At 37.8% G+C, this 19,191-nt stretch overlaps 1 protein-coding gene across 11 annotated transcripts in view; it reads left to right on the top strand.

Annotated features, from left to right (window-relative positions):
• ST7 (suppression of tumorigenicity 7) overlaps positions 1-19,191 on the top strand; it is a 239,917-nt gene that overhangs the window by 180,247 nt on the left and 40,479 nt on the right. For all 11 annotated transcript variants that reach the window (XM_005877698.2, XM_014548931.1, XM_005877693.2 and 8 more), the window contains 2 exons: positions 7,256-7,328; positions 8,749-8,851. In XM_005877698.2, coding sequence (XP_005877760.1) covers positions 7,256-7,328; positions 8,749-8,851 — 176 coding nt within the window. The remainder of the gene's footprint in view (positions 1-7,255; positions 7,329-8,748; positions 8,852-19,191) is intronic.

Raw genomic sequence — 19,191 nt, 5'->3', positions numbered from 1 at the left:
TCAAGAAGCACTCTGAAAGTGTTTTCACTCTTAATGTGGTGTACAGGGAGATATTAGAATAAGTTTAATCACTTTATCAGTCATTTGCATCACTGCTGTTGTTTTTATATCATGTTTTTATTGTTTTCATGTTTTTGTTGTTTTCATATCATGTTTTTGTCGTTTTTATATATCATGCCTCTGTTGATGTTATATCCTTTTGTTACTGTTTATTTATTAATAAATTTATATATGATTTTCATATACATTTTATTAATGTCCTTTCATCTCTCACACTTCTATTTCTAGAGAAAGGACAAATGGCAATATTAAAATATCTCTGCTAATTAATTCCCTTTTTATAAAAAAATATATTTTATTGATTTTTTACAGAGAGGAAGGGAGAGGGATAGTTAAAAACATCGATGAGAGAGAAACATTGATCAGCTGCCTCCTGCACACTCCCCACTGGGGATGTGCCTGCAACCAAGGTACATGCCCTTGACCAGAATCGAACCCGGGACCCTTGAGTCTGCAGGCCGATGCTCTATCCACTGAGCCAAGCCGGTTAGGGCAATTAATTCCCTTTTAATGTGCACGAATTTCGAGCACCGGGCTACTAGTAATAATTATATAATTAATACCTATTATACCAATAGATATAATAAAGGGTTGCACATATATCATTGAGACCATTGCAAATTTAGGGTGATCTCTGGAATATGATTTCTGAATTCTCTTGGTATTGCCATGGTCAATATTTTTAAAATCAGATCTTATAGACAACATAACACAGTTAAAAATCATGTGCTCTGGGGACAGCTGATATTTATTCTAAATACCTGATATTACTTTATATCTTGACCATTCTCTGCCTCACCTTCCCCATCTATGATACAGGGCTAACTGTAGGTCCTGTCTCATAGGGTTGCTGTGAAGAATAAATAGATAATGTGAGTAAGTGATTAACACCAGTGCCTGGCACTTAATAAGTCCTTGAAAAATGTCATCAGTAATTTTGATAATGATAATGATCATATGGGGAGGAAGGTCATATGCTTATGAAGTGTATGGAGCCCATTTGGGTGGTAGCTTGAGTCAGAACAATGACTGGTAGGCTGGAATGATATGATTAATATTTAATAGTTTCTATTTCATTTTAAGATTTAAAATTTAATGGAGTCAAATGGAAAATCCTACTTCTAGGTTCCAAAATTTTCATGGCTGAAGTAAAAGAGAAAGGACCTGGGTTTGGCTGCAGTGAATCTGAATAGAATCTAGGTGTTGTTGCCTATCCAGTCATTGGGGCAAACAAGGAGTTCCACCGCTCTACACCAGGCTGTCCTAGCTGGTCCTCAGAGTGTGGTGGCCCTGCGCCTCAGACTGCACGTCTCACTGGGCTTTGTCCTGGTCAGGTTTCAGGGACTCAGAGGGTTATTGCCACTTGTAATTCTCATATTTTGAAACCACCTGTGGCTCTGTAACAAAAATAAGTGAGAAATTCTGAAGAATATATCAGTTGGGGAACTAGAAGTATTTATTCAGGAAATAATTGGTTTAGAAGAGATGTTTTAACCATCTTAATATTTGAAAGGCTGACTTGAGAAATAACCAGATTCTGTTTTTTAATGGAAGGTAAAACTAGTAAGTAATTTTTAGATAATGATTTGTAGCAAGAATGGAGAGGGCCAGAATGACAAAAGGCAAGTAAAATGTTATAGATTGGAGAGAAGACAGCTTCATGTGGCACAGGATTGTAGTTTTGTTTTTAATCTTTTATTGAGAGATAAGTTACATGTAGTAACTTGCACAAATCTTACGTGTAGAACTGGATGACTTTTCACTTATGTTTACCCCGTGTGATGACCACTCAGGATTATAAAACTTGCCACCATCTTAGAAGGTTGCCTCAGACCCCTTTCTGGCCCCAAACTACCCTCAACTCAAAAGTAACTATTTTTCTGACATTTATCAACCATATATTAGTTTCACAAACTTTATATAACTACTTTGAAGCACTGCTTACCAGATTAAACTTAACTTCCAACTTCTGACTCAGCAATTCCATTTCTAATTACATATCCAACAGAAATGAGGTTTTTTGTTTGTGTTTGTGTTGTTGTTTTTTTTTCAGAAAAAAATCTTACACAATAGTCACAATCGCTTTATTTATAACAGTCCCAAACTAGAAAACAGTCCAGATAGCCACTAGCACGAGAATAAGCATATTGTAGTATATCCATACAATAAAATAGTATTCAGCAATAGATAATGAAGTACTGATACGTGCAACAACATGGAAGGAACTCGGAAACATCATGTCGAGTGAAAGAAGCCAGACACAACACAGTACATACTCTATGATTCCAATTGTATTACATTCAGGATTTTAGATTTTAATAAAAGACTCTCATGACCATTTGATTTTGCATGCCTAAGACACTGGAGAAGGTTCCTCCCTTTTCAGAAAAAGACCTGTATGAAACACAAGATGTCAAAGAAGCAGAAGGAAAATTAAACAAGCGCCAGCCTGGCTTAAGTGAGAAATGTTTATTTAGCATTCCTTGTTTCTGCAGACAATAATGGAATTATGTGATGACTCTTTTTTTCTTTCCTCCTTGGATTCTAATTGTTAAGAGAACTTTTTGGTAATAATGGCAGCTACATGTCACTTACAAAAGACAGAAAGGCACTTTTCACACAAAATTGGACTAAGGATGATTTTGAGAATCCCTTCCCCTGAATAAAATTTATGAATAAATTACAGGCAATACTGGAAAGCACCTGATTTGTTATTTCCTGCTCAAAAAACTGTTTTTACTTTAAAACATTTTTTTTTATTATAATTGACATACAATATTAGTTTCAGGTGTACAACCCAGTGATTAGATTATAACTTAATAAGTGATCACCCAAATAAACCTAGTACCCATCTGACACCATACATCGTTATTACAATATTATTGACTATATTCCCTATGCTGTAGGCATGACTATTCCATAACTACCAATTTGTACTTCTCAAGCCCTTCACATTTTTCATCCATCCCCCAAAGCCCCTCCTATCTGGCAACCATCAAAATGTTCTCTGTATCTATGAGTCCGCTCCTGTTCTGCTTACTCGTTTATTTTGTTTTTTGGATTCCACATATAAGTGAGATAATATGGCATTTGTCTTCCTCTGTCTGACTTATTTCACTCAGCAATACCCTATAGATCCATCCATGTTGTTGCAGATGGCAAGTTTCATCCTTTTTTTGTGTGGCTGAGTCATATTCCATTGTATATATGCACCACTTCTTTATCTATTTATCTATTAATGGACACTTAGGTTGCTTCCATATCTTGGCTATTGTAAATAATGCTGTAAATATATCTTTTTGATTTAGTGTTTTGAGTTTCTTCAGATAAATACCCAGAAGTAGTATTCTTTGTTTCTTGTTATATAGCCTTTGTTTTAAAGTTTATTTTATCTGATATAAGTATTGCTACCAAAGCTTTTGTTTATTTGCTTACATTTTCATGAAACATCTTTTTCCATCCCTTTACTTTCAGTCTGTGTGGATCTTTTGATCTGACATGACTCTCTTGTAGGCAGCATATGTAAGGGTCTTATTTTTTTTCTTCTTCTTAAAGAAAACTCTTTAACATTTCTTGTAATAATAGCTTGATGGTGATGAACTCGTTTCGCTTTTTATTGTCTGAGAAGCCCTTTACCTGTCTTTTGATTCTAAATGATAGCTTTGCTGGGTAGAATAAACTTGGTTATATAGGTCATAGCTTTTTATCACTTTGAATAGTTCATGTCAATTGTTTTTGGTCTGCAAAGTTTCTGTTGAGAAATCACCTGAAAGTCTTATGGGATCTCTCTTGTGGATAGCTAACTGCTTTTCCCTTGCTGCTTTTAAGATTCTTTCTTTATATTTAACCTTTGACATTTTAATTATGATGTGTCTTGGTGCCATCCTTGTTTGGGACTCTTTGCACTTCCTGGGCTTGTGTGTCTGTTTCCTTCACCAGGTTAGGGAAGTTTTCCATCACTATTTCTTTAAAAGGTTTTCAATTCCTTTCTCTCTTCTCCTTCTGGCATCTCCATGATGCAAATGTTGGTATGCTTGGAGTTGTCCCAGCGGCTCCTTATACTATCCTCAATTTTTTTGAGTTTCTTTTCTTTTTGCTCTTCTGCTTGGGTGTTTTCTTCTACCAAATCACTGATTTGATCTTCTGCTTCATCTAATCTACTATTGATTTCATCTAATGTATTTTTCATTTCAGTTATTCTTCATTCTGAGTAGTTCTTTTTTTAAAAAATTCTTTATTGTTGAAAGTATTACATATGTCCCATTACCCTAGCCCCCATAGGCCCTCTCCAGCTCACCCCCACCCCCAGGCCCTCATTGCCCCATTGTCTGTGTCCATGGGCCATGCATATATTCATACTGGTCTTTGATTTATTACCTCCCACCCACCCACCCTTCCCCCCTTTTCCTCTGCTCTTCTGTACTCTGATCCATGCTTCCATGTCTCTGGACCCACTTCATTCATCAGTTTATTTTGTTACTGAGATCACGTGATACTTGTCTTTCTCTGTCTTATTTCACTTAGCATGATACTTTCCAGGTCCCTCCATGTTGTCTCAAAGTGTAAGAGATTCCTTTTTTTCACTGCTGCTTAGTATTCCCTGGTATAAATGTACCACAGCTTTTTTATTCATCATCTACTAATGGGCACTTGGGTGGTTTCTAGATCTTAGCTATTGTAAATTGTGCTGCTCTGAACATAGGGGTACATAAATTTTTTCTGATTGGTGTTTCAGGTTTCTTAGGATATATTCCTAGAAGTAGGATCACTGGGTCAAATGGCAGTTCCATATTTCATTTTCTAAGGAAATTCCATACTATTTTACATAATGAGTGCATCAGTCTACATTCCCACCAGCAGTGTAGTGGGGTTCCCTTTTCTCCACATTCTCTCCAGCACTTGTCATTTGTTTTTTTTTTTGTTGATGGTAGCCATTCTGACAGGTGTGAGGTGATACCTCATTGTGGTTTTAATTTGCATCTCTCTGATGATCAGTGACTTTGAGCATTTTTTCATATGTGAGTTTGCCATTTGTATGTCCACTTTGGAGAAGTGTTTATTTAGGTCCTTTGCCCATTTTTAAATTGGGTTATCTTCCTTCTGTTAAGTTGTATGAGTTCCTTCTATATTTTGGATATTAACCCTTTAACAGATGTATCATTGGCAAATATGTTCTCCCATGCCAGTGGTCGGCAAACTGCGGCTCGGCAAACTGCAGCTTGCGAGCCACATGTGGCTCTTTGGCCCCTTGAGTGTGGCTCTTCCACAAAATACCGACTTCTGCTCATGGGCCACGAAGTTTCAATCGCACTGTACGTGCGCGCCCACACGTGGTATTTTGTGGAAGAGCCACACTGAAGGGGCCAAAGAGCCTCATGTGGCTCGCGAGCCGCGGTTTGCCGACCATCGTATACTGTGGGTTTCCACCAGGAAGGGTGGAAACAAGGCTTGGATAATTTTTAAATAAAAGATCTGAACATTAAGTAAGTATAATGTGTATTACCTGCAGTTTTAAAAAATTATCTTCCAGTGACAATCAATGAGTGGACTCTAGCAAACAAGATATTTGATTCCTAGATTGATTTCCCACACCGGGAAGTGGTTAAATGTTTAGATATTGGAAAAGCAATGAAAAATCTGTGAGTGTCTGACATTTTTTTCTTCTTAATCATAAACATACCATTTTATACTATACATATGGTGGTGAAATTTTGTTTGTATATATCTGAGCTCAGGGTTGCAAAGACTCTCTCCCTTTCAATTCTGTGTTGGTATTTTCTATAATTATTTGTATTTTCTCAATGTCATCAAAATTTCTCTCAAAGAGAAATTCCTCATGCTTGAATTGATGGTAAATACTTGTTATTGGATGAGGGATTGATTTTCTTTTATGAAAATATTTTCTTCTACTTCCGTCTATTGGCTAGTTGTGGGACTTCCCTTTCCATTTCTACTGTAATACAATTCTAAGTTGAAAACAGATCTGTAAAGAAACAAGGATTCCAGGTGTTGTATTCCTCTAGCCCAGAATGAATTTGGCGGCAACAGGAATGACATATTTTTACCTGGTCTGAATTAGAACACATTTCTATGTCATAGTATACATTTGGTTGAGTATTAAAGAAATACTATTCTAATAAATAGATTCATCCTGGTCAGTGTGGCTCAGTGGTTGAGTGTTGACCTATGAACCAGGAGGTCACAGTTCAATTCCTGGTCAGGGCACATGCCCTTGGATCCCCAGTAGGGAGTGTGCAGGAAGCAGTTGATCAATGATTCTCTCTCATCATTGATGTTTCTATCTCTCTCCCTTCCTCTCACTGAAATCAATAAAAACATTTAAAAAAATAAAGAAATAGAATCATAATTTAAAAACAGATGTTTTCCCCCAAAGGACTACTCTCTTTGAGTTTATCTACTCTTAGTTGTACCCTGTACTTTTACTTCCCTGCAAACTCATTATCTGAACCTATTACTCACTCTACCCTTCATCTGAGATTTTCTACACAAACTGAGAGGAAGTTGTTCTGGGAAACAAATTAGGGTTCATATGAAAAGGGGATTGAATGAACAAAAACTATAGTTTTCTAACAATTTCATATGTATATCCTTATATATAAAGATTTATCATATAGTTTTTATATATACAATATATATGTTACATTTTAACAAAAAAACTAAACATGAACTTCTTAACATGTAATTCAAAAGATATATAGTTTAAGCTGTGGTGTGTTTTTGTTTGTTTTTTAAATAAAGGTAATAAATTTTCCTTCACATTGGTATTTCATATGCCTGTTGATAAATTTTTATAAGTAACAAAGAGATCGTATTTGCCTTTCATGATATCAAGGGTATTCACCTAACATTAAATTGTTACATTTTTAGCTATTCTCTGCTTGAGTAAACTCAACAGATGAAAATACACATTTTAAAGTAGAAGATGATTGCTAAAGTCAGTCTGATAGATTTTAAACATGAATTATTTACAAAAATATAAATTACTCTTAGTTGCACATACCACCCTGATAGATAAGAAATAGCTGTGTACTATGGACATTATAATATTCTTAATTTATGCTTTATTAGACTTACATGTTTAAAATACTAGCATATTAAAAACCATTGCTCCTTGTTTTTGCAAACTTACAAGAGTTCCTACTTTCTTTCTTTTCTTTTCTTTTTTTTTTAACAGATATAAGCTTACCAAAGTCGGCAACAATATGCTACACAGCTGCCTTGCTCAAAGCAAGAGCTGTCTCTGACAAGTAAGTGAGTAACAACGTGTGTGCTACTAAGTGCCCTACAACTCCAGGAGATGTTGCTTCTGAGCGTTTCCCTGGAAGTCTCCTATTCTATGAGCCCCTGCTTATGAGCATGCATTTTCCAGAATCTGCTGATCTTTTCTTTCACTGCCAGCAGGAGGGGAAGTACACCCTGAAGTATTGCAGGGGTGTAAGAATCCCTAAAGAGGGATTTGTATATAATTCCATGCCTCTGAAGTGACTTTTTTTCTTTTTTTGCCAGATAATTCATACCAAAAGGCCTGCTTAGTACTTAACACAAAATGCCTTTCTTTTATTCATTTTTTGCATATTCCTGTTTCTTCAGCAGTCCAAGACTGGGTAGTAATATGGCAGAGGGGGTGGTCATCTCCATTCTTTGTCTCATCTACTCCCAACCAACCCCCCGCCCAGGGTCTGTTTACTTTGAGTGGCCATCTCAATGGGATATTTGCCCATTTTACTCAGGCAAGTGACTGTGGCATAGAGAATTTCCATAAACATCCAAGACGACTGGCAGATGAGAAAGAATAGATGGCTTAACTGTTTTTCAGTCAGAAACACACTTCCCATGCACTCCCTTGGTCCCATTGAAAATCAGATCACAGGGAAAGAAAAGAGCCTCTGCCGTGTCAGACAGGTTTGCTGTTAAGTGTGTGTGCACTTCAAGACCGAAGTAATTGTCTTTCATTCTTTTTTGTCCTGTAGATCGCCAGTACCTACTGCAACATCTTTTCTCCCTACACAGCGACTCCAGCTTGGGAGGGCAGGGCCAGGGTTGTCACAGCTTCCCCTGTGGTGTCTGCCTGCCAAGCACAGCTCTGGAGTTAGCCCTGGGTGTGAGGTGAGAAAGAGATTGCATGGTCTGGTTTTTTTTTCATCCACTTGGACAGGTGTCTGGCCCGCAGTTGGGGCATGCACACCCCCCTGCCAGCCCGGCCGCAGGCAGGTTCTCCTGCTGCCGCTGAGGCTGCACGACTTACCCTCCAGGGCAGCACTGATGCTGGGTTGGGAGCTCCTTGAAAATTCTCCCCAGTTTTCCAAGTGTGCTCTCCTGTAACCTAGTTTTCTCTTTTCCTACACTGTCGGCCCTCATCAGTCCTATCCCCTCCCCTGACCTAAGCAGGTGCCCCAGAGAAAGTTTAGATAGCTATTTAGACAGAGAGACTTGACAGCTGAATTTAATTTCTGCCACGATTAGATGCAAACACGCTTTCTGCTTCTGTGGGGGTTTTTGTTGGCCTTGGTCTGAGGTGTCACTCAGAGGTTCCATGTAGTGGAGGTTTGAAAAGGTCATGCCATTGGCTTGCTGTGGTTTTCTGGGCCCTTCATATGTAGATGCCACTCTGGGTTGATGCCCAAGCAGTGGTCCCAACTGCATGGTGTTTGTCTTTCTGCTTTTCAGATTCTCTCCCGAGGCTGCATCTCGACGGGGGCTGAGCACAGCAGAGATGAATGCAGTCGAGGCCATTCATAGAGCTGTTGAGTTCAATCCTCATGTGCCAAAAGTGAGTATGTGGAATCCCCACAGGAACTCGTTATGATAGGAGAGAAAATGTTCCATAACCACAGTATCATGTCTTGAATGCAAACAGTAATAAAAAAATGAATTGCATCCAACAAACATAGAGGTCCTGTATAATCTATGATTATTAACTTCATTTTTAAGCAAAAGCTACATTCAAGAGGCTTTGGGGCTGGTTTTCAGCCTTTGTATACTAGTAATCAGGGTAAATTGATAGACCTGGCTTAGGCAGTCCAGGTCAAGAAAGTCTGAAATTGGCAAACTGTGGAGATCTCAAGGGCATTGATGTATTTGACAGGAATTTCACACAAGTTTTTAGTCTTACTTAGACCCAACTTGGGAAACGAACCTTGTTGTGAACAAAAGTGGTAAAAAATACTTACCAATATGACCTTCTATGTCTTTCTAAATAAATGATAATTAATTAGCAGTGGCAAGAAGTTAATAGGGAAAACCTCCAAGTATGAAGAAGTATTATTCTTTTGACTTGTGAGTGCCATTTCAGTATGTCTGTGTAGTAGGAAATATTTAACCACATGATTAACCAATTCATAACTATAACTACCCATTATATATACAAATTTAATATTTCTAATGTATTTTTTCTGAATTTTATTTTAAGGGAGTCAGTCATGGTAGAATTATACAGATATTTCTATAATCTTTTGTTCAGGGGATGGATGTTTATTTATGATTTACCTATATTTGAGTACCTACTATGTGATAGGCACATCACTTAACATTTTCAGTTTTTTTTATATTATGCAGCACATTGACCTCTAGGAAACTATTCCTGCAGTGCATATCAGGTACTGCAGGGCAGAATTTTCTTGGCAAAATGTCTTATGAAGACTTTATTGTGAAAAGTGACAAAAGAAGTCTGTGGTGAAAGTGCTGCAGTTGCCGCCGTTACGGAAGGGCGTATTCATCCACCCTAGGCCCAGTGCATGATGACCAGCCTAGCATCTGTAGGCTTAGGTATTGTGTGTAGAGTGGGATAAAATACTTCTCTTTATTTAATCTTTTTCAGCTAAGTTAAAAATGTTCACTCAAATTTTATTAAAATGTAAAACTAGTTAGGAAAACTTCATACTGAATTACAGTAAACCGAAGTCATTGTTAGTGACGATGAGCATCTTTTCATGACTCCACGTATAGGAGCCATGCTGTGTTGGTCCTTCTGTGACTGGCTTTTTTTGGATTCTGAATATGAGGATTTCTGAAGCTCTACTGGTAGCTTGTACTTACTCCAAGTTCATCCACATCACAGCATAGGACAGGATTTTCTTCCTTTTTAAAGCCTGATTAACATTCCATTGTGTGTGTATGTGTGTTCATTCATTTATTGATGGAGATATAAGTTGTTCCTACTTCTTGGCTATCCTATATAATAAAAGGCTAATATGCAAATTGACCAACCGGTCGCTATTATGTGCACTGACCACCAGGGGGCAGACACTCAACGCAGGAGCTGCCCCCTGGTGGCCAGTGCACTCCCACATGGGGAGTGCCGCTCAGCCAGAAGCCAGGCTCACGGCTGGCGAGCACAGCGGCAGTGGTGGGAGCCACTCCTGCCTCCGCGGCATTGCTAAGGATGTCCGACTGCTGGCTTAGGCCCGCTCCCCATGCAGGCCTAAGCTATCAATCAGACATTCCCCAAGGGCTCCCGAACTGTGAGAGGGTGCAGGCCTGGCTGAGGGACCCCCCACCAAGTGCATGAATTTCATGCACCGGGCCTCTAGTATATATATAATGCTAATATGCAAAGTGTCCCCTCGGGAGTTCAACCCGGAGACCAGGAGTTCAATCTCTCACTATGACGTGCACTGACCACCAGGGGGCAGCATGGAACGAAGGAAGGCCCCAGCCAGCAGCTGGCAGCCAGGGAAGGAAGGCCCCGGCAGCAGCCAGAAGGAAAACCCTGGTCAGCCCTGATCTCTGGCCAGGCCTAAGGACCCTACCTGTGCACTAATTTCGTGCACTGGGCCTCTAGTTTTGAATAATGCTGCAATGAACATGGGAGTGCAAATATCTCTTCAAGGTCCATTTTTCAGTTATTTTGGGTGAATACCCAGAAGTAGGATTGCTGGATCATATGGTAGTACTATTGTTAAGTTTTGAAGAAATTCCATACTGCTTTCCATAGTGGCTGCATCGTTTTACAGTGCACAGGGGTTCCAATTTCTCCGCTTCCTTGCTAGCAATTTTTATATTCTTTTAAAAAAAATAGTAGCCATCCTAACATGTGTGAGGTAATATCTAATTGTGGTTTTGATTTGCATTTCCCTCATTGTTAGCGATGATGAGCATCTTTTCATGTACCTGTTGGCCATCTGTATGTCTTTGGAGAAATGGCTGTTCAAGTCTTTTGCCCACTTTTTATTCAAGTCTTTTCCCATTTTTAAATATAATACATTATAAATATATATACATATGTAGTTCACAAATTTTTCTCCCATTGCATAAGTTGCCTTTTCACTCTGTTGATTGTTTCATTCTGGTTATTGTTTTTGCTGCACAGAAGCTTTTTATTTTGATATAGTCCCACTTGTCTATTTTTTGTTTTTGTTGCTTGTGCAGTGTTCAAGAAATTATTGTTAAGACAAATGTTATGAAATTTTTATCCTATGTATTCTTCTAGAAGCTTATAGTTTTAGGTCTTACATTTAAGTCCTTAATGCATTTTGAGTTGATTTTTGTGTATGGTGTAATATTAAGGTTCAATGTGTTTTGCATATGGACATCCAATTTTTCCAGCACCATTTGTTGAAGAGAATGATTTAATTCTTGTGTCTTCTATTGTAGACATCAGGTTTTTGTCCACCTCAATAGAGCACTATTTTGGGCTAAAGATTTTTTTACATTTAGGATAGATAAACAGAATGGGAATTACTGAGTAACATATAGGAGTACTTTAGGGCTCTTGATATTTATTGCCAAATTGCTTACCAAAAAAGATGGTAGCAGTTTGCACTCCCATCAGCAGGCTACTCCTTTACCATTTCATCACACCTTCACCAACATTGAGCAGTTTGTTTAAAACAGAAAGAAGGAAAACAAAAAATATTTATGCTTTTAATAGGTACAAATGGAATTCTATTCTTTTAGTTTGCTTTTTTTTTGCTACTGCTAGTAAGCAAATTATGTAGACTACCTATTATCTACACTAATAAAAGAGAAAGATGCAAATTGACCATACCTTCACGATGCCCACCAGCCAATCAGGAGTGAGTATGCAAATTAACCTCATCGCCTCTGTGGAGACTGACAGCAGGGAGGAAGCAGCTCCCAGCAAGGCCTGCTTGGCCGTCGCCACGGTGACTGGGGAGCAGGCAAGCGGGACTGCAGGCAGCTCCCAGCATGGCCTTCTTGGCCGTCGCCATGGTGACCCAGGAGCAGGCAAGCACCGCCTGCAGGCAGCAGCCAGCACAACCTGCTTGGCAGTCACTACGGTGTGGAGCAGGCAGGCCCCGCAGAGAACCACGGGGAGCAGGCCTAAGCTGTCAGTAGGACATCCCTGAGGGCTCCCGGATTGGAGAGGGTGCAGGTCAGGCTGAGGGACACACTCTTCCCTCCCCCCCTCCCCCCCACACGAATTTCATGCACCGGGCCTCTAGTGGGAAAATATAACAATGGAGCCAGGGGTAGCAACATAAAAGTAGGCAGACCTGTGAAGTATTATTGAAAGCGTTCCAAGGTACGTGAAACAAGGACTCCCACTACTTCCTGTCTGTGCATCAAGGGAACTATGGGAAGGGGGAATTAATTATCTCCTTGTCCATTTCCTTTTTAATAAAATGGGGATAAAAATTAAGGTTGCCCTAGTTGGTTTGGCTCAGTGGATAGAGCATCGGCCCATGGATTGAAGGGTTGCAGGTTTCGATTCTGGTCAAGGGCACGTACCTCAGTTGCAGGCTCGATCCCCGACCCGGTCAAGGTGTGTGCGGGAGGCAACCAATTGATGTGTGTCTCTCATATCGATGTTTCTTTGTCTCTTCCCCTTCCTTTCCACTCTTTCTAAAAATCAATGTAAAATTGTCCTCAGGTGAGGATTAACGAAACAAAAAATAAGGTTGATGAAAAGTAAGTGGAATTACATTGTGTAATTCATCCAGTACATAATAGGTGCTCAATTCCTGTTGGCCCTTTCATCATCTCTTCCCTTATAACTTCAGCTCTATTTCTGTACTTTCAGGCTAGGTAAAATAGAGGCTAACTAGAAATATGCATTAACTGGTATTTCTTGGGCCACCATAGTCTGAAGAAGGACAATCAGACAGTGTAACAGGAGAGGCTCTAACACAGTGATTCCCAAAGTGGGCGCTACCGCCCCCTGGTAGGCGCTGCAGAGATCCAGGGGGGCGGTGATGGCCACAGGTGCATTTGGGGGCGATGAGTAACTGCTATTAAAATTAAAAAAAAATTAATTTCCAGGGGCTGAGTAATATTTTTTCTGGAAAGGGGGCGGTAGGCCAAATAAGTTTGGGAACCACTGCTCTAACATGTCCTGGCTGCACCTATTATCTTCATGAATTCCCAGTTTGTAACTTTTTGGTAAGGCCTTTCTTGTGGCAGATTAAATTTATCCATTTCTGAATTCTGTCTTGTATAGGGTGGGGCAAAAGTAGGTTTACAGTTGTTCATATGGAAAATAATACAATAAATAATACAAGAATAAACTGTTTATTGTACTCACAACTGCAAACCTACTTTTAACCCACCCTGTATTCTTGTTTCACCCTAGGAGATGTATTGGTGAAAATTCTACAACTGTTTAAAATTCTTCCAGGATTTTATTGGTTTTTTGACTTACATTTAAGTCTTTTATCCATTTAGAGTTTATTCTTGTGTATGGTGTATGTTGGTGGTTTCTTTTCTCTTTTCTTTTTCTTTTTCTTTTTTCTTTCTTTCTTTCTTTCTTTCTTTTTTTTTTTTGCATGTACCTGTCTAATTTTCCAAACACCATTTATTGAAGAGACTGTCTTTACTCCATTGTATATACATGCTTCCTTTGTCAAATATTAATTCACCATAATATGTGGGTCTATTTCTGGGGTCTCTGTTTGTTCCATTGATCTACTGTAGTGTTCTGGTGGAGCCTTAGGGTTAATTTTGTATCTTGCTACTTGTGCCAGTACCAGGCTGTTTTGATTAGATTGACTTTATAGTATAGTTTGATATCCAGCATTGTGATTCTTCCAACTTTGTTCTTTTTTTTTTCCTTCAAGATTGCTGCGGCTACTTGAGGTCTTTTTGGTCCCATATAAATTTTTGGAGTATTTGTTCTAGAACTTTGAAATATGCCATTGGTATTTTAATAGGAATTGCATTGAATCTATAGATTGCTTTGAGTAATATGGACATTTTAATTATGTTAATTCTACCAATTCATGAATACATTATATTCTTCCACTTGTTTATATCTTCCTCTATTTCTTTTTTCAGTGTCCTGTAGTTGTCTGAATACAGGTCTTTTATCTTCTTCATTAAGTTTATTCCTAGGTATCTTATTTTTTTCACTGCAGTGGTAAATGGGATTTTTTAAAAAATTTCTCTTTGGTGTATAAAAAATGCTATCGATTTCTGGATGTTGATTTTGTATCTTGCTACTTTGCCAATTCATTTATTAAAAGTACAGTGATGAACCCTCAATTTTGTGGACCTTGATTTAACATTCAGATTTTAATGGACAAAATTCCGGGTCCATATACTATATGAGAAAATTAATACCATGTTAAATTTAAAATGTTTTTAACCAAGATTTACTTATAATTAAATTAACAAGTTATTTTTTGTTATTAATTTATTGTTATTTTTAACAAATTATGGTGAATAGGCAATATGTTGAAAAAAACACTGTAGTAATTTCACCAACATAAATAAATATTACATATACTACTATATTCTACATATTTAAATCCAAGAGTCACCTCTGGTAAACAGCGTTCAGTGAATGTTTAGCATATGGTCACACCGTATTACATGTGGTAATTAGTTCTGTTGCCACGTGGCATGACTTCTGCTTTAATTCCTGTCGGCCAATAATCTAATGCACACTAAACCAGGCCCCAGCCATGTGCATTTGTTTACTCGCAGTGACTGGTGAATGCAGGCATTTACTAGACCTATTCAGTATAAATTTAAAATTATAGTAATGCATATAAAAAGATTTTATGTGAAATTAAACTTTTCATGCATACTTAATTTTAATTACACAAACATGTCTACATAAGTGAAAACATTAAACTAATTTGTCAATTTTTTAATATACACAACTGGATAACCTACCTTATTATATAACACACTTTCAGCTTTAACAGACACCTCCTTGCCTGAATTATTCTGTTATTTCGAGGTTTTACTGTAGAGTTCTGGTGGAGCCTTAAGGGTTTTCTATGTACAATATCATGTCATCTGTGAATAATCACACTTTTACTTCCTCCTTTCCAATTTCTATGCCTTTTATTTTTTCTTGTCTTCTGATCACTATGGCTAGTACTTCAGTACTATGCTGAATAAGAATGGTGAAAACAGAACCCTGTCTCATTCCTGTTCTTACAGGAAACACTTAGTTTTTGCCCATTGAGTACAATGTTGGCTATAGGTTTGTCATATATGGCCTTTATTGAGGTATGTCCCCACTTTTCTGAGAGTATTTATCAAAAATGGGTGCTGGATTTTGTTGAATGTTTTTTCTGCATCTATTGATACGATTATGTGATTTTTATCCCTATTTTGTTTATGTGATGCATCGCACGTATTGATTTGCGAATATTGTACCATCCTTGCATCCCTGAAATAAATCCCACTTGGCCTTGATGTATAATCTTTTTAGTGTATTGCTGGATCCAATTTGCCAATATTTTGTTGAGGATTTTAGCATCTATGTTCATCACGGATACTGGCCTATAATTTTCTTTCTTTGTAGTGTCTTTATCTCATTTTGGAACTAGGATAATGCTAGCCTTGTAAAAAGAGCTTGGAAGTCTTCCCTTCTTTAGATTTTTTGGAATAATTTGAGGAGGATAGGTGTTAGTTCTTCTTTGAACGTTTGATAAAACTCACCTGTACATTTGTCTGGCCCAAGACTTTTGTTTCCTGGGAATTTTTCATTAATTGTTATTTGACTGTTCAGATTTTCTGATTCCTGCTAATTGAGTTTTGGAAGATTGTATATTTCTAGGAATTTGTCCATTTTGCCTAGGTTGTCCATTTTGTTGGCATAAAGCTAATTATAGTATTTTCTTACAACTCTTTGTATTTCTGTGGTGTCAGTTGTTACTTTGCCTCTTTTATTTCTGATTTTATTTGTTTGTGAACATTTATGTGCCAGGTGATGTGTGAATGCTTTACATGTATTATCCGATATAATCTTCAAATGTTACAACTGACAGGATGTGTATTTTTATTTTATTTTAACAGATAAGCAAGCTGAGGTTGAAATAAAGTAAATAACTTGTCCAAGTTCTCATAGTGGCATAGTAGAGCCAAGATACAAGCAGTGCTTCAAAGTGACAGAGGACAGGTGAGGGGAAGGAAATGGGCCGCGATTTTGAGTAGCTCATCCCCTATCACAGACTGACCTGAGCGAGCCATGGTGACTGTGTGATTTTGCCCTATTCTGGTGTGTTGTACTGAGTCCAGGGAGCAGGCAACATTGAAATCTAGAATATGTATCATGTCTTCCAAACAGCACTAGTTTTATTCTCTTTACAGATGGGCTCAAAACATCCTTCCTGGGCTTACAGACTTTTCAGAGCCAGCTGCACCAAAGCACTATAGATATACAAAAAATTTCCATCTTTGACATTTTTTTTTTTTTTTGGTTTGGCTGTTAGTGTGGTTCACTTTTTTTTCAGTTATCATACAGTATTATATTACTTTCAGGTATACAGCATAGCAAAATAGACATTTACATACCTTACAAAGTGATTACCCCAATAAGTGTAGTTATTACAATATTATTGACTATATTTTCCTTATGCTGTACTTTACATCCCCATGACTATTTTTATAACAAGCAATTTGTACTTAATCCCTTTCACCTTTCCCTATGTGTTTTTTGCATGTAAATTCTTTTTCTTTCTTCAGCTTGCCTATGTTTTCTAAGCTTTTAATAATAATTGTATTACTTTTTCAACAGAAAAATACTAAAAACTATAAATGAATATTTCTTATTTTTCCTTTATTTTTATTTATTGTTGACACTATTACAGATGTCCACATTTTCCCTTACTTTGCCCACTTCCACCCCGCCCCTGCTTCCCTCTAATCATCATCACACAGTTGTCTATGTGTATGGTTTGCGTATCTATGTTGTTTGGCTAATCCCTTCACCTTGTTTCATCCAGTTCCCCTTTCCCACCTCCCCTCTGACAGCTGTCAGTCTGTTCTATGTATCTATGCCTCTGTTTCTATTAATTAGTTTATTTTGTCCATTAGATTCCACATATAAGTGAGATCACACAGTATTTGTCTTTCTCTGACTGGCTTATTTCACTTAGCATAATAATCTCCAGGTCCATCCATACTGTCACAAAAGGTATCATTTTCTCCATTGTGTAAATGTACCACAGCTTTTTTATTCACTCTTCTACTGATGGGCACTTATTTACTTGTCTATTGTAAATAACGCTGCTATGAACATAGGGGTGTGTATATTTTTTCAAATTGGTGTTGTGGGATTCTTAGGATATATTCCCGGAAGTGGGACTGCTGAATCAAACAGGAGTTCCATTTTTAATTTTTTTGAGGAAACTCCACACTGTTTTCCATAGTGGTTGTACCAGTCTGCATTCTCACCAACAGTGCAATACGGTTCCCTTTCTCCATATCCTGACCAGCACTTATTTGTTGATTTATTGATGGTAGACATTCTGGCAGGTGTGAAGAGATATCCCAATGTAATTTAAATTTGCATCTCTCTGATGATCAGTGACATTGAGCATTTTTTCATATGTCTATTAGCCATCTGTATGTCCTCTTTTGAGAAGTGTCTATTCAGGTCCTTTGCCCATTTTTTTATTGGATTGTTTGTTGTGCTGAGCCAGCACAGCCAAGGATTCGGTGAGCCTGAGGGGGCGTGGCGAAGGGTTAAAGAAAAGACAAACAAAGAGAATCAGCTGGGTCTAGGTGGATCTCCTGTGCCTGGCAGAGGCCACAGAGAGAGATCCAGACAGCAAGCTGAGCCTTTATTTTATAGCCAGAGGTAAACAAGGAAGTGGTCACCATAGTTACAGTGTTCTTGTGAGTTTCACTTGTTTTAGCAGCACTTGCTGCACCTCCCACAGCCCATTAGCTACCCAGATAGGATCTAGGGAGCATCATAAGGTCAAGCTTAATTATGCTAAGGGGACTGTGCCCTCTAAGCTGGGACTTGTTTGTGGCTTTGCCAACAGGTCAGTCCCAGGCTTAACCCTATAGCCGCTCCCTACAGTTTGTCTTCCTGGTGTTGAGTTATATAAGTTCTTTATATATTTTGGAAATTAACCCCTTATCAGATGTAACATTGGCAAATAAGATCTCCCATACACTGGGTTTCCTTTTCATTTTGATACTGGTATCTTTTGCTGTACAAAGCTTTTTAGTTTGATATAGTTCCATTTGTTTATTTTTCCTTTATTTCCCTTGTCCCAGGAGACATATCAGCAAAAATATTGCTACGAGGGCTGAGATTTACTGCCTACATTTTCTTCTAGGATTTTTATGGTTTTGTCACTTAAATTTAATTCTTTTATCCATTTTGAGTTTATTCTTGTATATGGTGTAAGTTGGTGGTCTAGTTTCATTTTTATGCATATACCTGTCCAATTTTCCCAACACCATTTATTGAAGAGACCATCTTTACCCTATTACTCCTTTGTTAAATATTAATTGACCATATAGCATAGGTTGATTTCTGGGTTCTTTGTTCTATTCCATTGATCTATATGCCTGTTCTTATGCCAGTATCAGACTGCTTTTATTAAAATGGCTGTAGTATAGTTTGATGTCTGGTTTAGTGATATCTCCAACTTTGTTCTTTTTTTTTAAGATTGCTGAGGCTATTCGTAGTCTTTTTTGGTTTCATATAAATTTTTGGAATATTTCTAGATCTGGTAAATATGCAGTTGGTATTTTAATAAGAATTACATTGAATCTATAGATTGCTTTGGGTACTATGGACATTTTAATTACGTTAATTCTTCTAACCCATGAACAGAGTATATGCTTCCACTTATTTGTATCTTTCTCAGTTTCTTTCTTCAATGTCCTATAGTTTTCTGAGTATAGGTATTTTACTTTCTTGGTGTTTGATGCAAGTCTATGAAATAGGTTTGTATT

The sequence above is a fragment of the Myotis brandtii genome, unplaced genomic scaffold (assembly GCF_000412655.1).
Source record: "Myotis brandtii unplaced genomic scaffold, ASM41265v1 scaffold529, whole genome shotgun sequence".
In the NCBI taxonomy this organism is placed as follows: Eukaryota; Metazoa; Chordata; class Mammalia; order Chiroptera; family Vespertilionidae; genus Myotis; species Myotis brandtii.
Note: the sequence above shows the minus strand (reverse complement) of the source record. Positions and strands in the feature narration are given on the sequence as shown.